The 17,795-nt window shown below is 41.4% G+C and overlaps 1 protein-coding gene across 1 annotated transcript in view; it reads left to right on the plus strand.

Annotated features, from left to right (window-relative positions):
• LOC310935763 (ubiquitin-conjugating enzyme E2 E2-like) overlaps positions 1-17,795 on the plus strand; it is a 36,440-nt gene that overhangs the window by 15,827 nt on the left and 2,818 nt on the right. Inside the window, exons 4-5 of the mRNA XM_083899707.1 lie at positions 13,943-14,075; positions 17,168-17,315. Of these exons, the coding sequence (XP_083755833.1) occupies positions 13,943-14,075; positions 17,168-17,315 (281 nt within the window). The remainder of the gene's footprint in view (positions 1-13,942; positions 14,076-17,167; positions 17,316-17,795) is intronic.

Consider the following 17,795-nt stretch of genomic DNA (forward strand, 5'->3'; position numbering starts at 1 on the left):
TGTGTCCTCGAGGACACAAATAATCTAAATTCTACTCTTGAGAGGACAACCGTGACGCTAAAGCATCTGGAAATAGGTGTGTGTCATCTTGAAACGATGTCGTGTTTATGCTAAACCTTTTTCTAAGAATGTCAAAGAAAAACAATCACGTAGGAAAATTTGTGTTTAGACCTCCGTCAGCAGACAAAGTTTTCTTTTCAGTATCTCTCGCGGATTACGTTTCCAAATCATCCGTTGTCTTTGCCTGAGGCGGCTCTGATCTCTCTCTGCTGCATATCTGAAAAGTATCTGTAGCTTCTATCAGAGCCCCGAAGAGTGTTTACGTTCACGCGCCTGTCATTGCCACACATACACGTCCGCCCTTGATAAGATTAATTAACAGCTCGCTGCAAAGATAGTTGGACTTTCAAGGTAGCTGCAGCTACTGCGGCAGACCCACTGTAGGTCACCTGCGTGCCAGATGCAGTGATATGGAGCCTGTGGGAACCATTCACGCTACTCGCCTTTCAATCCTGATACCAGCCTCTGCACTGGCAAGGCCCTGAGCTGCCATTAATCAGACGGTACGTCTCAGAGGAAGCCACAGCGCTTGGTTTGGAGGTGGGGGGGTGGGCAATTTTTCCCGTACCTTGCAGGATCATCCTCTGCACAGTAAATCTCTGCTTAATTGTCTCCATGCATGGCTCAGTTGGTTTTCCAGCTGATGTGGCTGCGCCGGCTGTTGAATTCTTAATGTGCCCCCTTTTTTTTTTTTCTCCCCACTTTCTGCAGCGATCACCTTCAAGCCTCGGCACGCAGTGGGGGTTGGAGTCCTGTTTTATTTTCAAGGAAGTTCTTGAAGGCACATGAACTGCTTAGCTGGGATAATACACGTTGAGTCTGTTTAAAAATATGAGATTTAGCCATCGCTTTCCACTGCAAGAATTTATGAAGAAGAACTCAACCAGAGCAGGCTCTAGAGGAGATTTCACTGTCCCACTTTAGTAAAAGCTGTATTTTCCTCTCCAGCATCTCAAACCTGGCACACGATACCAAGTGAAATATGTGAACGCTAAACACTCAAAAACACTGGTTACTGGAAAATCAAAGCTGCTAATAGAACTCTGCGTAATCAACCATCAACCTGTCTAACGGATGAGAAACGAAAATTACAACTATAATCTATGTATATGTATATTATATACGCTGTCACTGTCTTCAGAAAATAAACTTCACGCTTCAATGGGGTTGAGGAGGGGATCAATACAGTTTTAAAGAGAGCTAATGAGTGGGTGTAAATTGCCACTGAATTAATTGTTCATTACTTCCCCGAGTCACAGCAGTGACGTGAGGATAACAGCCCATACACAGGGTAACAAGTTGAGGAATTATGCAAGTTTTGTATCATATCGGCTTTTTATTCACACAGAAACAGTGATTTTTGATAGCCCTAAAATTTCGTTTTCATTCGGGAGTTATTATTTGTCCAATATTCCGAACTCAGGCTTTACACGGCAGCAGCTAGTAACGCGATGCCTTCAAAGACCCCGGTAAATGTCATCACTTCTGAGGGCTCGACAGCGTGTTGAGCTCAGAGCAGCAGCTTCAAGGTGCATTTCCTCAGTTCTGCAAACAGACATTAAATCCACTAACTAAATGTTTGCTGCTGCTGCTGCTGCTGCTGCTGCTGCTGCTGCTACAGCCACCTTGTGATAGTAGATGCACCATAAATATAGTCAGCATTGGAGTAGAAAGATTCGTCTTTATTAATGCAATCGTCGATTCATATCTTTTTGATATATTACGGCAGTCAATATTTAAATTTAATAATGGAATACATTTGTGTTTGGAGCTTGCAATCTTTTTGCACACCTTCCACACCATCTTCTCTGTTTTTGATGTGTAAAAAGACTGTGTTGGGGAAAGTCCGTGTGGATAATCCCTGAGTAACTGTGACAGGTGAGCTCATATACCGAGGGCTCATATGCACAGAAACGGAGAAATGTTGGCAGCAGGTCAAATAGTAATGACGCAGAGCGAGGCTACTACGGCAAGATTCTGTTACTGTTTTGGCAGGAAGGTCTGTGTTGAGCTCCTGTCCTCTGCCGATACCACACACACACACACACACACATACAGACAGACACTGAGGATCAACTTCCTGTATGGGCTGTTCATTTCATTCATATTCCCATCCTCACTGGTCAAAGACCAGCTGATCTGACAGAAGCAGCATTATGCCGAAAACAGCTGACGGGGCAGGGATTAAGGGTTATGATACTATTATCGTTACCAAAAAAAAGCAAACGGTGTCAAGCAGTCACAGCTCCCTCTGTGGGATCGAAATAAAATACATTTTTGTAGTTGCAAAGAGAGCTAAGTACAGGAAAAGGGTATCATATGGTAGTGTTAGTGAACTCTGGGTGCTGGCACCTGTATTGATTCAAAAGTATGAACTCTACCGATGGGAAACAACCACTTTTTATCTTACAAAGTTCCCATTTTATATGTGTATACACTTGGGTTAGTTTTTCCTTGATAAAAAGTAAACAGACCCTGCCAGTTTCACTCATTGGGCGTCACCACTTCATGTCTCCTCATGGTGGCGCTGCTCAAACGAATGAAGGAACCTTGTTGAGAATAAATAGAGAAATCATGCACAATTAGTTTTTCGGGGTGTTTGGCGCGACTTTGGTCCAGGATTATGCAGTTGTAATATTTTATTTTTTTTGTCATGTCCTGTGGGAATAGAAACAACTTTGACGCCCCCTAGTGCCTGCATCGTGTCACATTAAGTGTATCTTTTGATAGCATTTAATCCTAACCTTGTCCATCCCTACAGAGCTGAGTGACCATATTTGAAGGGGATTGCAGTAAAACACGTGGTAAAATGCCACGTGAGTCAAAATGGCCACCTTCCTGTTGGGTTTTTTTTGTAGGTCTGTTTTGTCGGTGAAAGCAGTTGCAGGGGCTGTTAAATTGAAATTTCCTAGAGGGCGCCGTGGAGCAATTTTGCCACACACAAACACACATAGTGCTGTGGTCCACATCAATTGTTGGTGAATCAGAAAATCAATGATTTGCGCGTGACGTTTACACGGAGCTCCAAACGGAATCTTTTCAGGACGGTGCTGGAGACGAGGAGGACGGAGTGAATTATACATGGACTAAATGTTATTGGGTGTGAGTGATTGCAGTCTTTGGCAGCGTATAGAGGAGTGACACATAATCAATGGGCAGAGTGCAACCTAATCAATGTTGCTATGATGACTGTGGGAGGCCACTGAGGGATGGTTGTGTTTGGTTAGCCTGGGAGGTCACCCGGCGTGTTTTCCCCCTTAAACGTCTCCTCAAATCATTTCTCGCGCCGGCCGGCGTTTCGTAAACACGAAGGTCGCCGCACTCTGCCCTCCGTCTATGTTACTTTATTCATAGCAACTTGGCAATTTTCCTCAGTCATTTTCGTTTATTCCCCGTGGAGAATAACGTGAATGTCATTTGAGAGTGGCCTGCCGTCGGCCCTGCATGTGATAATGGGCAGACGCCTAACAAGTAGCCCAGGATATTCAGTCACACTAGTGAGCTGAGCTGGCAGGTCCGTGTGACCTTGGTGTGTGTGTGTGTGCGCATGTGTTTGTATGCGTTACCTCTTCAGGACCTTTTCTGGCATAAACGATGACCTTGTCAGGACCGGTAGTCCTCATGAGCCGTGTATCGGCACCCTTCCCTTGGGGTACCGGTGTAAAAATAGTCTGGTACGGTTATACAGGCTCCACCCACGACAGCCAGCTGATTAAGAGACTGAAAAATGTCACTCCCGTGCGATCGGTGTAAATATTCCATACAGCCACAAACCAAGCAGGGAAGAAAGAGCTGCTGGGTGTCCTCCTTTGTTGTCTGTCGTGTCACGGGCAATGCCGTCGTTTTGTTGTACGACGTCACGCTACACGGCCACACAGCTTTACCGTTTATTGGAATGACATATCGGCAGATACTCACAAAAATGGTATGGTGCCATCACTAGTCCTAACGAAGCAGAACCGCATTTCTGTGGAGCTGGTTAAGTTTATGGCAAAAATTTGAATTTAGGCATTAATTGGTTATTAAGGTACGCTAATATTTATTAGCATATTATGTAATGATGGTAGAGGTAAATGTGTTGAATTAGTCCTGAAAGTGTTGTTAGTTAATATATGAGAATGTACTTGTTGGAGGTGTGAGCATCTGTATCCTGTGTCGGCATCTTGTCTTCCTGTATTGTCGAACTTTTGTATCTTAAAATATTGTGATGCACTGCTATAACTGTGTGGTATATTTTTAACAAAGCAAATCAAACATTTGAACTGAACTGCAATATCTTAAGAAGAATCATAATGTTATAACTAAATCCAGCATGGGGTCTCACGGGTGAGCTGCACACGTGTGAATTAACAATGTGAAGCCTCCGGTGTTCCCCTCAGGCTTCCTGCTACAACTAATAAACACTTGAACTGAAAGATTTAAGGCAGAGCTCAAGGTGAGAGCGCTCACAATTTAATTAACTCGGCAGAAGCAGACGAGTGACAGGAAACTCACTGACCACAAAATGAAATGCAGCGTGATGTGTGATCTCAGACATTTACACAATACCAGCTCTAATTATGAATATTTTTAATCAAAACTACATCCTGTACACCTGTGTGGGTGTGTTCACAGGGAGCATGTCTGCTATGGAGCTCGCCTCTGAGAGTTGACTTAAATATAATTGTGAATAATAAAAAAAAAAAAGAAAAAAAAAAGTATGCATTCACTGAACTAAAAGTTTGTTGTGCTTTTACTTTGAAATGGATACAGAAAGGGTTCATTTTCACAAATATCCAGACATTAAAATTGTGGTCACAGATCATTTCTGTCATGCTGTCGTGTTTCCTGTCTCACACTGGTCACACTAATCTGATAACGTGCCTAAAAAAAAAACCCAAAAATAAAAAACCATGTTCCTCGACAAAGTCGTGCTGCTCACTTATTCCAGCCTCAAACAATATTAGCTTAAAATCATCTATATATCAATGCAGTGTTTTATCTGACTATCTAAGCCCTAAACCTCAGAAATTAGGATTCTTCTGCTTCATTAAGTCCAGGTTTTTGGCCCTCGAAAAATGTGCCGAAGCAGCAGGAAATCTTCAATCCGTCGCCAGTTTCTACTCTTTTAAATTTTATTTTGAAGATAAAGAATAAAGGAGAATATTTTTAGTCTTTTTTTCCAGTCTTGTTTCCACATGATGACGAAAATGGCAAACAGATTGTCTGGGTCAGAGATGAAGATCCAGTCCAACTCTTCTCTTTGTTTCAGAGTGGGCTCATGTCACTGTGTGGACACATGGAAGCACTTTCCACTGAGAACCAGAGATTAGCCAACATGAAAATAGTCCCCTAATCCAATTAATTCTCCACATTTGCTCCCTCTCATGGTCACATTTATTGGATTAGATTATTTTATTAAAGGACATAGAAACACGATAATTGATTTAACTCGGCAGTTGTTTTGTGTTGATTTAGTGTTTCAGTACTCTTGTGTTTAGTTTGGGGTTTTCTCTGCTCTTCTTCTTCTCAATTTTTGTTCCCTTCGATTTCTCATCTCTGTGCTGTTTTATCCGCTGCAGGTTCACACAGCTGGAGCAGAGTTAATGAATTACCTTTTTACTTCTCCGTAATGGCAGCCATTAACTGCTACAGAGACCGCAAAGGTTATCATAAACACATTTGCCCCCACCTTTTATTGCCTGATCGGGCGTGGGTATGAAGGAGGGATGACTCGCGTCTAACTGTACCCGTTTGGTTACACAGTCACAGTGGATACGATGTAATCTGCAGCACTGGAGACGAGACGAGTCGTTGAGAAAATCAGTGTAGGTTGGTAAATAAAATAGTGTGAAAACGAAACCTCCTCCTTATGTTAATGTTAAGAATCTCAGTTTCTCCATAAAGGATGCTGCGTTTCTTTTAATGCTTATGAATTATATCATTTTTTTCAATTCCCATGCTGATACAGATATCAGTCTGTTTTACATCTTTTATAGTTATTACGGTAACTACTAAGCTGTTTGAGCTTACCACCTTAGCCTCAACTGCTGTTCAATATATAAAGCTCAGTGTAGCAGTTTTGCTTCCATAGACTATAAAATGTTGTTTCGTTATCGGTCTCTTTCGTTTTGTTTTTAGCTCTTTCTGTAATTTAAAGTGTCCAATTAACGATATAGCCTGCCCCCAAATAAGAGGATAATTGGCCAGGTTTACAGTCCCGATGTGGCTCTTCTAACAATCGAGGATGTCTTCTGATTTGAGGCTGATTTGAACAGATTATCTGGTCGGATTATCCTGTAGTGTGAGGGATTAACAGACGCGATTTTTTAACTTAATCGGACGCCTCAGAATCTTCCCGATTTCAAGGATAAAACATGTTTGATATTTACGACTGGACAGCGATTGGGGGGCGTGAGCAGAATCCTGCAATAACCAATGAGAGTTGAGCTGGAAACAGTTGCGTCACAGTTTTGTTTGCGTTTCTCAGTTCAAAACATCGCAAACACACAACAGCAATTAAGTTACGCGAGTTTCTGTGCGATCCCAAATCCCAAATGGGGTTGACCTAGTGGGGACCCGAACTGGCAACCCTTTGGTTACAAGCCAAGTTCCCTTTCCGCTTGTCCACGAGCTGCTTCTTTTAAATTCGCGTGCTATGTCATATTTGATTTTCACCGGTATCAGACTGATAAAGTTGGCCTTTTATATACGAGTTTGAAAGATAGCCTTTAATTTATGAGACACGTTCATCTAATTGCAAGATAACAATCGTCTTCCGTTGGTATTTGCGACTGTTATGGAGTCACGTGTTGCTCTGCACCATGTTAACATTAATCTGATTGTGCAAACAACAAAAAAAAAAAGGCAGCCATCGTCTCTGTCACTCTGTTTCATAAAGATAAGACACGAGGTAACCGAGTCTGGAGTGATGAGCTTTTCCCATGACTGCACTGTCGGTGCTCATCAGGCACAAAGCGTGAACGTCCTAATTCATCTCCAGCTGCTCTCTTGTGATGAGAATCTCACAGTCCTTATTTAAGGGCATCATCAGAGGCAGCGCCCAGAGAGAGGATTAGATCTGACGTCGGCCCATGAGCTGTCACTAATGTTTAGGAAGTAATCTGCGCCGTGATTCCTTTCATATGATCTTGTCGGCTAATTTAATCGCTTAATGTGTGTTGATTTGTCCCTGAAGGACTTATTTGGAGGATATGAGCCATGAGCGAGTATGAATGTGAGAGACCACGCGTTTGATTATTGGCCTTTTATGTTTCATTGTGTCAGGCGGACAGTTTAGAGGCTTTGTACCGTCGTCGTTGTTGTTGTTGTTGTTTCCATGGAAATTCCCCTCGCAGCCAAAAATAAATAAATAAATTGGGTAAGAAAAACAACACATGCTCACAGTCACTGCAGGGATGTCGTGTTGCTAGGCAACACATTGGAGACAATGGGGAAATGTGGTCAGTTTAATGCTGAAGCAAAGGTTAAAGGGTGTGAGTTACTCTACGTTTGACCTTGTCAGTGCACTGGTTATTGTGAATTTGCAGCAGAATGCAGTGAAAATGGACAATGAGGGGACAAGTCATCAGTCAGACCCTTTAACTAGAGGATTTAAAAGAGCTTTTATTTTTGAATTTCACCTTTTTTTAGCTATGTTTCCACTGCATGGAACAGTGTGATTTGTTACTGTACGGCATGTATTTTAGTGCTTTTCAATTAGGAATAGTAACAAAATAATAGCCCCAACAGTTACATTCTTTGGCACCTGTCAAATGGGTGGGAGTCTTCCATGAAGTTTATTCGGAAAAATGTTGTCTTCTATGAAGTTTATTTGGAAAAACGTCATTTTCTATTAAGCTTATTTTGTAAAACGTCATTTCCTATGGAGTTTAATTTGAAAAACGTCATCTTCTATGAAGTTTATTTTGGAAAACGTCATTTCCTATAAAGATTATTTTGAAAAACGTCATCTTCTATGAAGTTTATTTTGAAAAATGTTGGCGATAATGACGTCACTCCCATTTCCAACTTCCGATGTCAATGGAAGGCACGGTACGAAAAAGATCTGAGGCAGCTAGCGTCGGACTCTTGATGTTTTTTGCAGCCACCGGAAGCCTTTGAAGTGCAGAGTGCTTTTAATCCAGTTAGTCCGTAATCTGGAATGGGAGGAAGGATTAGCCATCCATCATGAAGCATAAGTCGATGGTAATGAAGCCCATCAGGTTTCTCTTCTTCACTGCAGATAATGGAGGCTGAGTTTGAGTTGCGGGCCAAGTGGAGCCGGTCCTGGTTTTACAGGATTTACACAAGAACGGGATTAAAATAAACTTCACACTCGCAGTTCAAATATAGGACTCTGGTAAATTCCTGTATGAACAATGTGTCAGTGTCCCACTCGGCCGTCTGTCCGCGAGCTCTGCTTCTTTATTTACCTGGTGTGTTTGTAATGGTTGTGTGTGTGGTGGAGCGTCTCTGTTCACTCCCCAGTGAGTCACTGACATTTGCGCAGTGCCCTTGAGCGTCGACACATAGCTGAGGTGCTTGTACAATAACAACACTGTGTTAGTGGGCTGGATACAGAAGAGTCGAACCCACTGTGTGCAAACTTTACTGAGCCCTGTTTTATGATTTGTTTTCACGCCCACAAGAATAAAAGAATGTACGACGTGCGGGTTCAGACGCTCGACAATGAAGAAAAACGCTGTAGGAAGACTTTGGAGAAAACTGCCACACTAAAGCCCTTCATGGCAAATTGACCTTTTTGTGAATTTAAGCCGTGCAAATCCATTTAACCTTAATTTAAATCTACAGCGTAGCTAAAAAAAATTGTTTTAAGTATGGAAAACAAACCAAATACTGACACAATTGTTTATCGCAACAGTCAGCGATTATTTTAATAATCTAGCTGCAACTACACTCTTAGACACTCTTCGGCTTGTCCTCATAGGAGAACCCTTTTTGAATAAAAAGGTTCTACCTGGAACCCTTTTGAAGGGTTCCAGGTAGAACCCTTTTAAAACCCTTTATTCAGGAAAGGGGTTTTAAAGGGTTCTCTGGATCAAAATGGTTCTTACTGGAACCCCATTAGTGTTACCAAGAACCCTTGAAAAACCTTTTCTTCAGGAAAGGGGTTTTAAAGGGTTCTCTGGATCAAAATGGTTCTTACTGGAACCCCATTAGTGTTACCAAGAACCCTTGAAAAACCTTTTCTTCAGGAAAGGGTTTTTCAGAAGCTAATGGTTCTAGGTAGAACCTCAGCCCTTGTAGAAGGACCCTTTTGGAACCCTTATTTCTAAGAGTGTAGCAATTATTTTTCATAATCGGTGAAATGGTCAATTTTGATCGGTGTTTACCAAGCCAAGAGAAAGGAAGATGTTCTCAAATGTCTTGTTTTGTCCACAAACCAATGATTTCTTTGTTATTTGGAGCAAAGAAACTGGAAAATACTCACATTGAAGAAGATGAAATATCAGAAAAACTCTTGTTTTGATTATTGAAAAAAACACTGAAACTCAACTGAATCAGAATTGTTGACAATTAACTCGGTTATCGATTAACTTTTAACGATTATTTTCATAATCAATTCATCTGTCAATTATTTTCTTGAATAATCAACTTGTTTGGTCCAGAAAATATTGACTGATGTTTCCCAAACCTGGAAATGTTGATGTTCTCAAAGAGAGGTTGTTTTAAAAAAAAAGTTGATAATAATATAATAGTAATTGATTAATTGACTAATTGTGGCAGCTCTGATATTGTTGTTTGGTTAATAAATTAAATATATTGTGATTTCAGTGAAGACTATGGAAAAAAAAAAACAGGCAGTTATGGGTAATTTTAAAAAAGAAAAGAAAAACAACCACCAAAGAAGACGTCGTTCCTGAAGTCAAACGTTTCCCTCCCCCCACAGGTTCCTGAGACTTGACAGAGATTGACAGTTATCCTGTCACTCAGCCTCATTAGCGGAATTGATTAGCTAAGGCAACTATCAATATGCCCGTAGGGCGAAATGATTAATGTCGCCACTTTGAGCGCAGATGTCACTCATCCACTGAGGGGGAAACCGAGTCTTTAAACCACAGCTGTTTCTATCAGGGCTTTGAATTTAGTTGTGTGTGTGTAGATCTCCTGAAAGTCCTGAAAAGAATAATAAACATATAGAGCTTCCAGAGTCAAACTTCATCACATTTAAGCTAACTATTACAATTAAAATATGTTGAATCACAGGTAAAAATCAGAAGAAATAAGTCTCCAGGTCATTTGATTGGTGACCACAAAAACAATCCCCAGTGAGCCATCTGTGGGTCCCGACCCAGTCTTTGAGAACCACTGTTGTAGTGTGTGTTTTTTAAATCTGGTTATGATCAGATGTTTGAGAGGATCCCTTAAGTTTGGTATTAAAGCATTGGGATAAAAGAGTGAAGTTCTCAGGAAGTCTATTAGCATTTTACATGAATAAAATATAACGTTGATTCCAATTTAGCCGCAGATCTGTCTGACTTAGACTTCCGCTCCTCTTTGCCTGCATAGGAAATTACATTTTTTATTATCTTCTTATAAAAAAAACTTCCTCAATAGAGATTTACATTAAATAAAATTAAGTAAATGTGTCCAGCGGTCGGTTTCAGGCTGTAGCGATGGAGCTAAAGGATGTAGCAGGACATTACAGGACTTACAGTGTGGACGTTGCCATAGTGACAGGTCCTTGATTCACATCCAGGCTTCATAATTAAAAGAACGCCTTTTTCACCCTCGATTCTTAAAGATAAGTCTCCATCATCTGATAAAGGAAGATAACCGGCTTCCCTTGGATGAATAAGAGAGAGAAAACCCTGAGGACAATCTCAGAGGTCCGTGTCCTCCATCATTCTGACAGACCACGGAACAAATATCAGTGAAAAGCTCTGAAGCTCCTTTATCCGCTGTTGTTGGAGCTGGGTCGTTCCAGGCTGCAGCTCCTGAACACTTCCAGATGTGAACTGTTGGAACTGCGGCAGAGAAAAGTCAGCGGTTGACCGGCGTTAAGAGGCCGAGAGGACGATCTGAAGCTGCGACAGCGCGGGAGGATGCGACTAATCACGGGCTTCGTCTCTCAGAGACGACACCGGCAGTTTGTGGGTTCCGACGGACGAACCACCCTGACTTTGCTCTTTCTTTCATCCTCGCAATTCAGCGCGTTCAAACCGAACTCGTGGAACAATGTTGACATGGTGGGTTTCTCATAAACGGACACATTGAGCATGATAAGTGTTAAAACAAGAACCCACGACGAGACGAGACAATATATCGATTTTAAGGTTTTGGATATTGTCATAAGTATGTGACCACTTTTACTGGTTTTAAAGGCTGTTGCTTTGATAATAATCATATTTATGATGATAAATGGGATGGAATTGACAAAATTATATATGAAAAGTCACTTTTTTTTGTTTTATGGATGTTTTTATACAGTATATAATAGGGATGTGAATCTTTGGGTGGCTCACGATTCGATTCAATTCCGATTCTTAGGATCACGATTCCATTCAAAATCGATTTTCGATTCAACCGATTCTTGTTTCAAAAATTGATACAATGCATAGTGTGTTAAGGCAAATTATGGCATCAAAACAATACAGTTTGTATAAGATAATGTGATTAAAAAAAAAACTTGCCTAGATAAAAGCTTAGGCTAGCTGCCTTTTTCTCCCAGAAGCTACAAAAATAAACTGTACACAAATAACACAAACTTGTTTTTTTTTCTTCAAAAAATAGAAAAAAATAAAATCAAATCAAAAATCGATTTTTGAAGTTTATGAATCGATTCAGAATCGTGGATGATTAGAATCGCAATTCATATGTGAATCAAAAAAATATGTGGACCAAAAAAGTACAAAATAATAGTCAGATTAATCAATTATGAAACTAATTGTTCGTTGCAGCCTTGATTTTATGATCATGTCACACTAGAGCTGAAATGAATCGTCAACTATTTTGATAACCAATTAATAGTTTTGAAGCTTTTTCATGATTAAAACAAGATTTCTGATTGTTTTAGCCTCTTAAATGTGAATATTGTCTGTGTTTCTTTGCTCCACGTGACAAAAAAAAATCATTAAAACTGAATCATTTTGGTTTGTGGACAAAACAAGACGTTGGAGAACATTGTCATTTCCAGGTTTGACAAACACTGATCGACGGATTTTAGCATTTTATTGACCAAACGGTTCATTGTGCACTAATATTTTAAAAGCAAATGTTCACAAATCCCGAGAGACGATGTTTATATCCAAATATATCTCATATATATTGGGATATAGACTAAAAATATATCGCTCTCCTTTTAAAAACCACTCTGTCGTTGCTAAAAAGCTGTGGGTCAAGACCCAAGATACACTCGGTGGTTTCAGTCGATCCAAGACCAACACCTGCACCACGCTGTGTTTTAATCAAGTCTGACCGCTGTGAAAGTGCCGTCTGACACATAAACACACATTTCTTCTCCCAGTCCGAGTCACATCAGGCCACAGCATCGCAAGCCAGCCCGGGGATTTACCGCCCGTCAGAGCTGGCACTCCATCGCTCCCTGAGCTATTTTTATCCGTCCAGGAGAACACGTTGGCATCTTCTGCTCCCATAATTCCTCCCTGTGTCCAAACACACGCCGACAAGAAATAGATCTGCTGTGGCTGTTTCACATGAACGGCTCCACTCACACACTCACACACACACACCTCTCTCTTTGGCTTTCTCTGTGTGTAAATGATGAAAGTAAAAGTAATATATGAAACCAACAGGGGCATCTGGCCTAATTCCAGTAGTAAATGGAATTGGATTAGGGCCTCTGTACTTGCAGCTGTGCTTGTGTGTGTGTGTGTGTGTGTGTTTGTGGGGGTGGATGGAGGGATGGGGCTCAAGAGCAGCCAGCTGCCCAACAGTGAGGCACTGATGATGAAGAGTGACGAAACAGAGCTCGGCACCTCTGTTTTTCTCGTCTGTTCACAAATCACGTCGCGTGCAATGCACCGAGGGATCGTTTGTGTCCAATTTGCACCTGTTGTGTGAGACAAATCTCCCGGACGTCTGCCACAAATCATCGGCGATCGTACCGTGTTTTCCATCACGGTACGATTAGGTCTGGTAACTGTAAAGCCCCCCCCCGGGGTCGGACCTACCTTTTTTGATTGAGAACAGCTTTGTGTTGTGTTGTGTTGTTAGCAGCTTTTGTGTTTCCATTCATTCAACCATCTTCTGCCGCTTTATCCTCCACGTGAGGGTCGCAGGAGGTCACTGGGGTCAATCCCAGGTGACAGAGGGTAGAAGGCGGGGTACAACCTGGACAGGTCACTGGGACACATAGAGATAAACGGCCATTCACTCTCACGCTCACACCTACAATCAATTGAGAGTAAATCGAGAAAATAATCGTTAGTTGCAGCTCGAAAAGCCAAACTCCGTGTCACTGAAGAAGCATAAGTAGGAGATTGGCCAGTAGCTGTAATAAAAAGGTGGCCTTTGGTTGCTGCTTCCATTTATTGTTGTAAAGTACTCGCTTCTCGTTCTTCCGAGTCGAGGAAGGAAAATCTGTTCCTCCTCAGTCCTGACGCTTCCGCGCGGCGAGACACAGAAGCAGAACTGATGTTTCAGTGGCATGATATTTAAAGGTCATCCTTTTATTTCAATTTCACTCTTTGGTTTTTTATCTTTAAACCAACTTTTCTACCTCCATCGAGTGTAAAAATGTTGAATTTTGGTGCAGGCAACAAAAGGAAAACGGTTGACAGACGATGACTTGAAAATGGCTGCTCTGTTTGGCTGATAATCACACACTCACACAGTAACAGTTAGGATTATTGCTGTCTAAACACACGCCGCTGTGTTGACTCAATATCTTCCCCTCTGCTTATTTTCACCAACGCAGCGCCGGCCCCAAAGGAGACAACATCTACGAGTGGAGGTCGACCATCTTGGGTCCTCCAGGCTCCGTGTACGAGGGAGGAGTGTTCTTCCTGGACATCGCCTTCACACCAGATTACCCCTTCAAACCACCCAAGGTGAGTTTGATGGAAGATCATGCATAAATATAAACGATATTTACCACTCTGACAAAGGTACTTTGGTCTTTTGTAAGTACTCTATAGTTAACCATAAACTCCTTAGACCTGCCATTCCCAAACTGAAATCTGAAATCTGAAAATCCCACACCCAAGTGAGACTAGGATCAATAATTTACATATATATTATTGCTTTCATGTGGGATACCAAAATTCAGTGCAGGTTAATAATCAATCCACTTCACGCCATATCTTTCCATATCGTTCTGCCTCATTAGGACCAGGTTTCGGTCTCTATGAGGTCTACTAGCTCAGCTGAATTTACCCTCACTTTTCACGTTGACACTTGTCAGATGCAAAATATTAAGACCCTTGAATTTGTTTTCCCCAAATGTCTTGTTTTGTCGATTTCTTTTTCACATTTAAGAAGCAGAAAAATCTGAAAACTTGTTTCAATTATTTAAAAAAAACAACACAATCGACCCGTGCCCAAGTCTAAAATCAATTCTTATGATGTTTGCCACTTTATTTTTCCCATTAGAATAGTCTTTTTGATGTTTATGTCACTTTTGTCAACCATTCCATCCCTGAAAACGTTTTTAGCTCGTGTTGACTCTCGAGTTGTTTGTCCAATGCTGCCTTGTTTGTTCAATTATTGTCACTTGGGTAAATACAAACAAAGCACTCCAAACACCGGAGTCAACAGATAACACATCTGAAGTGACTGATGGAGGGAGCAGTGGACTGACAGCAGCGCTGTGTCATGATGTAAAAAAACACCTGATTTTCTCTATGGGCTTTGGTGCAGTGAGTAGTGTTAGAACTGTATCATGGAAAAGCACCACCGGATTGGATTCCTCAAACCCTAACGTGTGAAAAAACACGGAATATTTACCACACATTGAGTTTATCGGGAGTTAAATCGCAGCCTTGGGTGTTTCATTGGCAGTCTGGTGTGGAATCATCACTTCCAAACACTCCCGCTATATATCTTTTTTTTTTCTTCCTGGCCCGGCTAAAGCTGTGTGTTTCCTGGCAGCGTCAGCTGAGAGGAGAACAGAGCTCATCTAAACTCCTGCTGCCTTGTTTTTCCAGGCTGGCTGTGAGCTGTGTCATCCAGCAGCAGCTCAGCGGCTCACAGTCACCAGTCTGACAGCTGCAGCTGCTCCTGCACTCACTCACTCATTCACTCACTCACTCATGTTAGGATGAAAAAAGCCTGTTCAGGCCGACACGGATACTCTCAGATAAAGGTTGGAGTGTTGGCCAAGGACATTAGTATGTTCATCCAACATGAAGCAGAGCTTCTCTGAACTGTGTATTCTCCCTCACGCTCACTCTCCGTCTGCTGCTGCTGCTGCTGCAGCGGCGAGACATCGTGTTTTCCTCCGAATGTGAACATCATTTACAAATGTGTCATCGTGGTCTGCTGAAGAAGAGCTGAAACTGACCATTGAGGCTTTAACTCCTCAGCAAAATGTGTACGCTGACGCTATAAATCAAGTGAGAAGTAGAAGCTCTCGTACACGTCCGTTCACACTGATGTCCCCGTGTATATTTGGGAATTATAAGTAGATTTTGGAACTTTAAGTATATTTGGGAATTATGAGTAGATTTTGGAACTAAATATATTTTGGAAATGGAAGTATATTTGGGAATTATAAGTACATTTTGAAACTTTAAGTATATTTGGGAATTATAAGTCGATTTTGGAACTTTAAGTATATTTGGGAATTATAAATAGATTTTGGAACTTGAAGTATATTTGGGAATTATGAGTATATTTTGGAACTTGAAGTATATTTGGGAATTATGAGTATATTTTGGAACTTGAAGTATATTTGGGAATTATGAGTATATTTTGGATCTTGAAGTATATTTTGGAACTTGAAGTATATTTGGGAATTATGAGTATATTTTGGAACTTGAAGTATATTTTGGAACTTGAAGTATATTTGGGAATTATGAGTAGATTTTGGAACTTTAAGTGTATTTGGGAATTATGAGTATTTTGGAACTTTAAGTATATTTGGGAATTTTGAGTAGATTTAGGAACTTTAAGTACATTTGGGAATTATAGGTAGTATTTTAAGTCTTTTAACTTTAACCTACAGTTGGAAATTGTTGTCGATGATTCTTGTGTCGGACATTGCGCTCATGACTCTTCAGTGCCTTTTAACTGGAAGGTTGTGGGTTTGATTCCTGGCTCAGCTAGTCTACGTACATGCCTGAATGTGTATGAAAGGTGTGATAGAAAAAAGGGTTGGTATATGCTGATAGTCATTCAGATCGGAGTTGATCTGATCATGACTTCCTGGTTTAATGCTACACCACGATCCCCTTTTTGCAGCGACAACAGCTCACACAGCGGGATTGTTTGTTTATTTGTTATAAGACGGAAGATGTGAAGGGAGGAACGGAGAGTTAATGAAAGAATATAGAGGATAGAAGAGGGAGGGAGACGAAGGAGGACAAGCAAAGTCTGGTCTGCCAATCCTGGTCAGCATCATCAATCTTGAAGAAGCGCAGAGGCCAAAGGTCATCATTTAATGATGCTGTGCCTCGCTGTGCTGATGTTGGACTCTGCAGCGTCTTCACAAGACTGTTGACTGAGGTAGATCCTCAGGGAGTGGCAGCATCAGCAGTAAAGTGTGAAGTGGCTTTCTCACCAGATACACCACGATATACGATGTTATCACGCCATTTTAAACACCATATGATATTATTGAGATATTGCGAAATAGTGCCTTTTTGCTAAATCAAATATTGCGATAAACTCCCACAAAAGAGGAGGAGGGGAGTGAAAGTGAGCGCTTGGCACCATCTATTGGACTGAACCATCAATTGTTTGTTTTTTATGCTAATCCACAAAGAAAATGTTTATGTACATGTAGAGCTTTTTAGCTGTTATCGACCGGTATTGCTAACAGTGGCTAGCCCAAAATATTTGGAACTTGCTCGTACACGACTGTGTTTGGTTTGCTAGCTGCGATGTTTTGTCCCAAAAACCAGGCTGTTAAGAATGAATAGGACTGTATTTATTTGAAAACGTTTTCTAACCCCCCCGCCATCGCTCTGCTGTGTCATCGCAGGTGACGTTCCGCACGAGGATCTACCACTGTAACATCAACAGTCAGGGTGTGATCTGTCTGGACATCCTGAAGGACAACTGGAGTCCTGCCCTCACCATCTCCAAGGTCCTGCTGTCCATCTGCTCCCTGCTGACTGACTGCAACCCTGGTGAGAACACACACACACACACACACACACATACACATGTACACCCACTTCCTGTCACATCTCCTCACAGCTGTAGCTGTGACACGTTGACTGACATGTCCTTTCTGTGTGGATTTCATACAGAAGGTTGTTGCTTTGCTCTGTGGAGCAGCAGCATCAGTTTCCTCAGAGGTTTATCAGGCTTTGTTGCCTTTTATCTGCCGACTGACAAGTTTTTTAACGTTTTTCATTCATCTTTTGCCGCTTTTATCGCCAATCCCAGCTGACGCAGGGGGAAAGGCGGGGTTCGGGTCGTGGACAAGTCACTAGTCCATCACAGGGCTAAACAGTCGTTCACACTCACTGTCAATCTCGTGTGTCCAATTTGCCAAATCTGCATGTTTTTGGACTTTGTGTAGAAAAGGCCCTTGTTACAAACCCAGATCTTGTGCTAACCAATACACCAACATTTTAAACATGTAATAAAAATGCAATGAATGC

The sequence above is a fragment of the Microchirus variegatus genome (assembly GCF_963457635.1).
Source record: "Microchirus variegatus genome assembly, chromosome: 13".
Lineage (NCBI taxonomy): Eukaryota > Metazoa > Chordata > Actinopteri > Pleuronectiformes > Soleidae > Microchirus > Microchirus variegatus.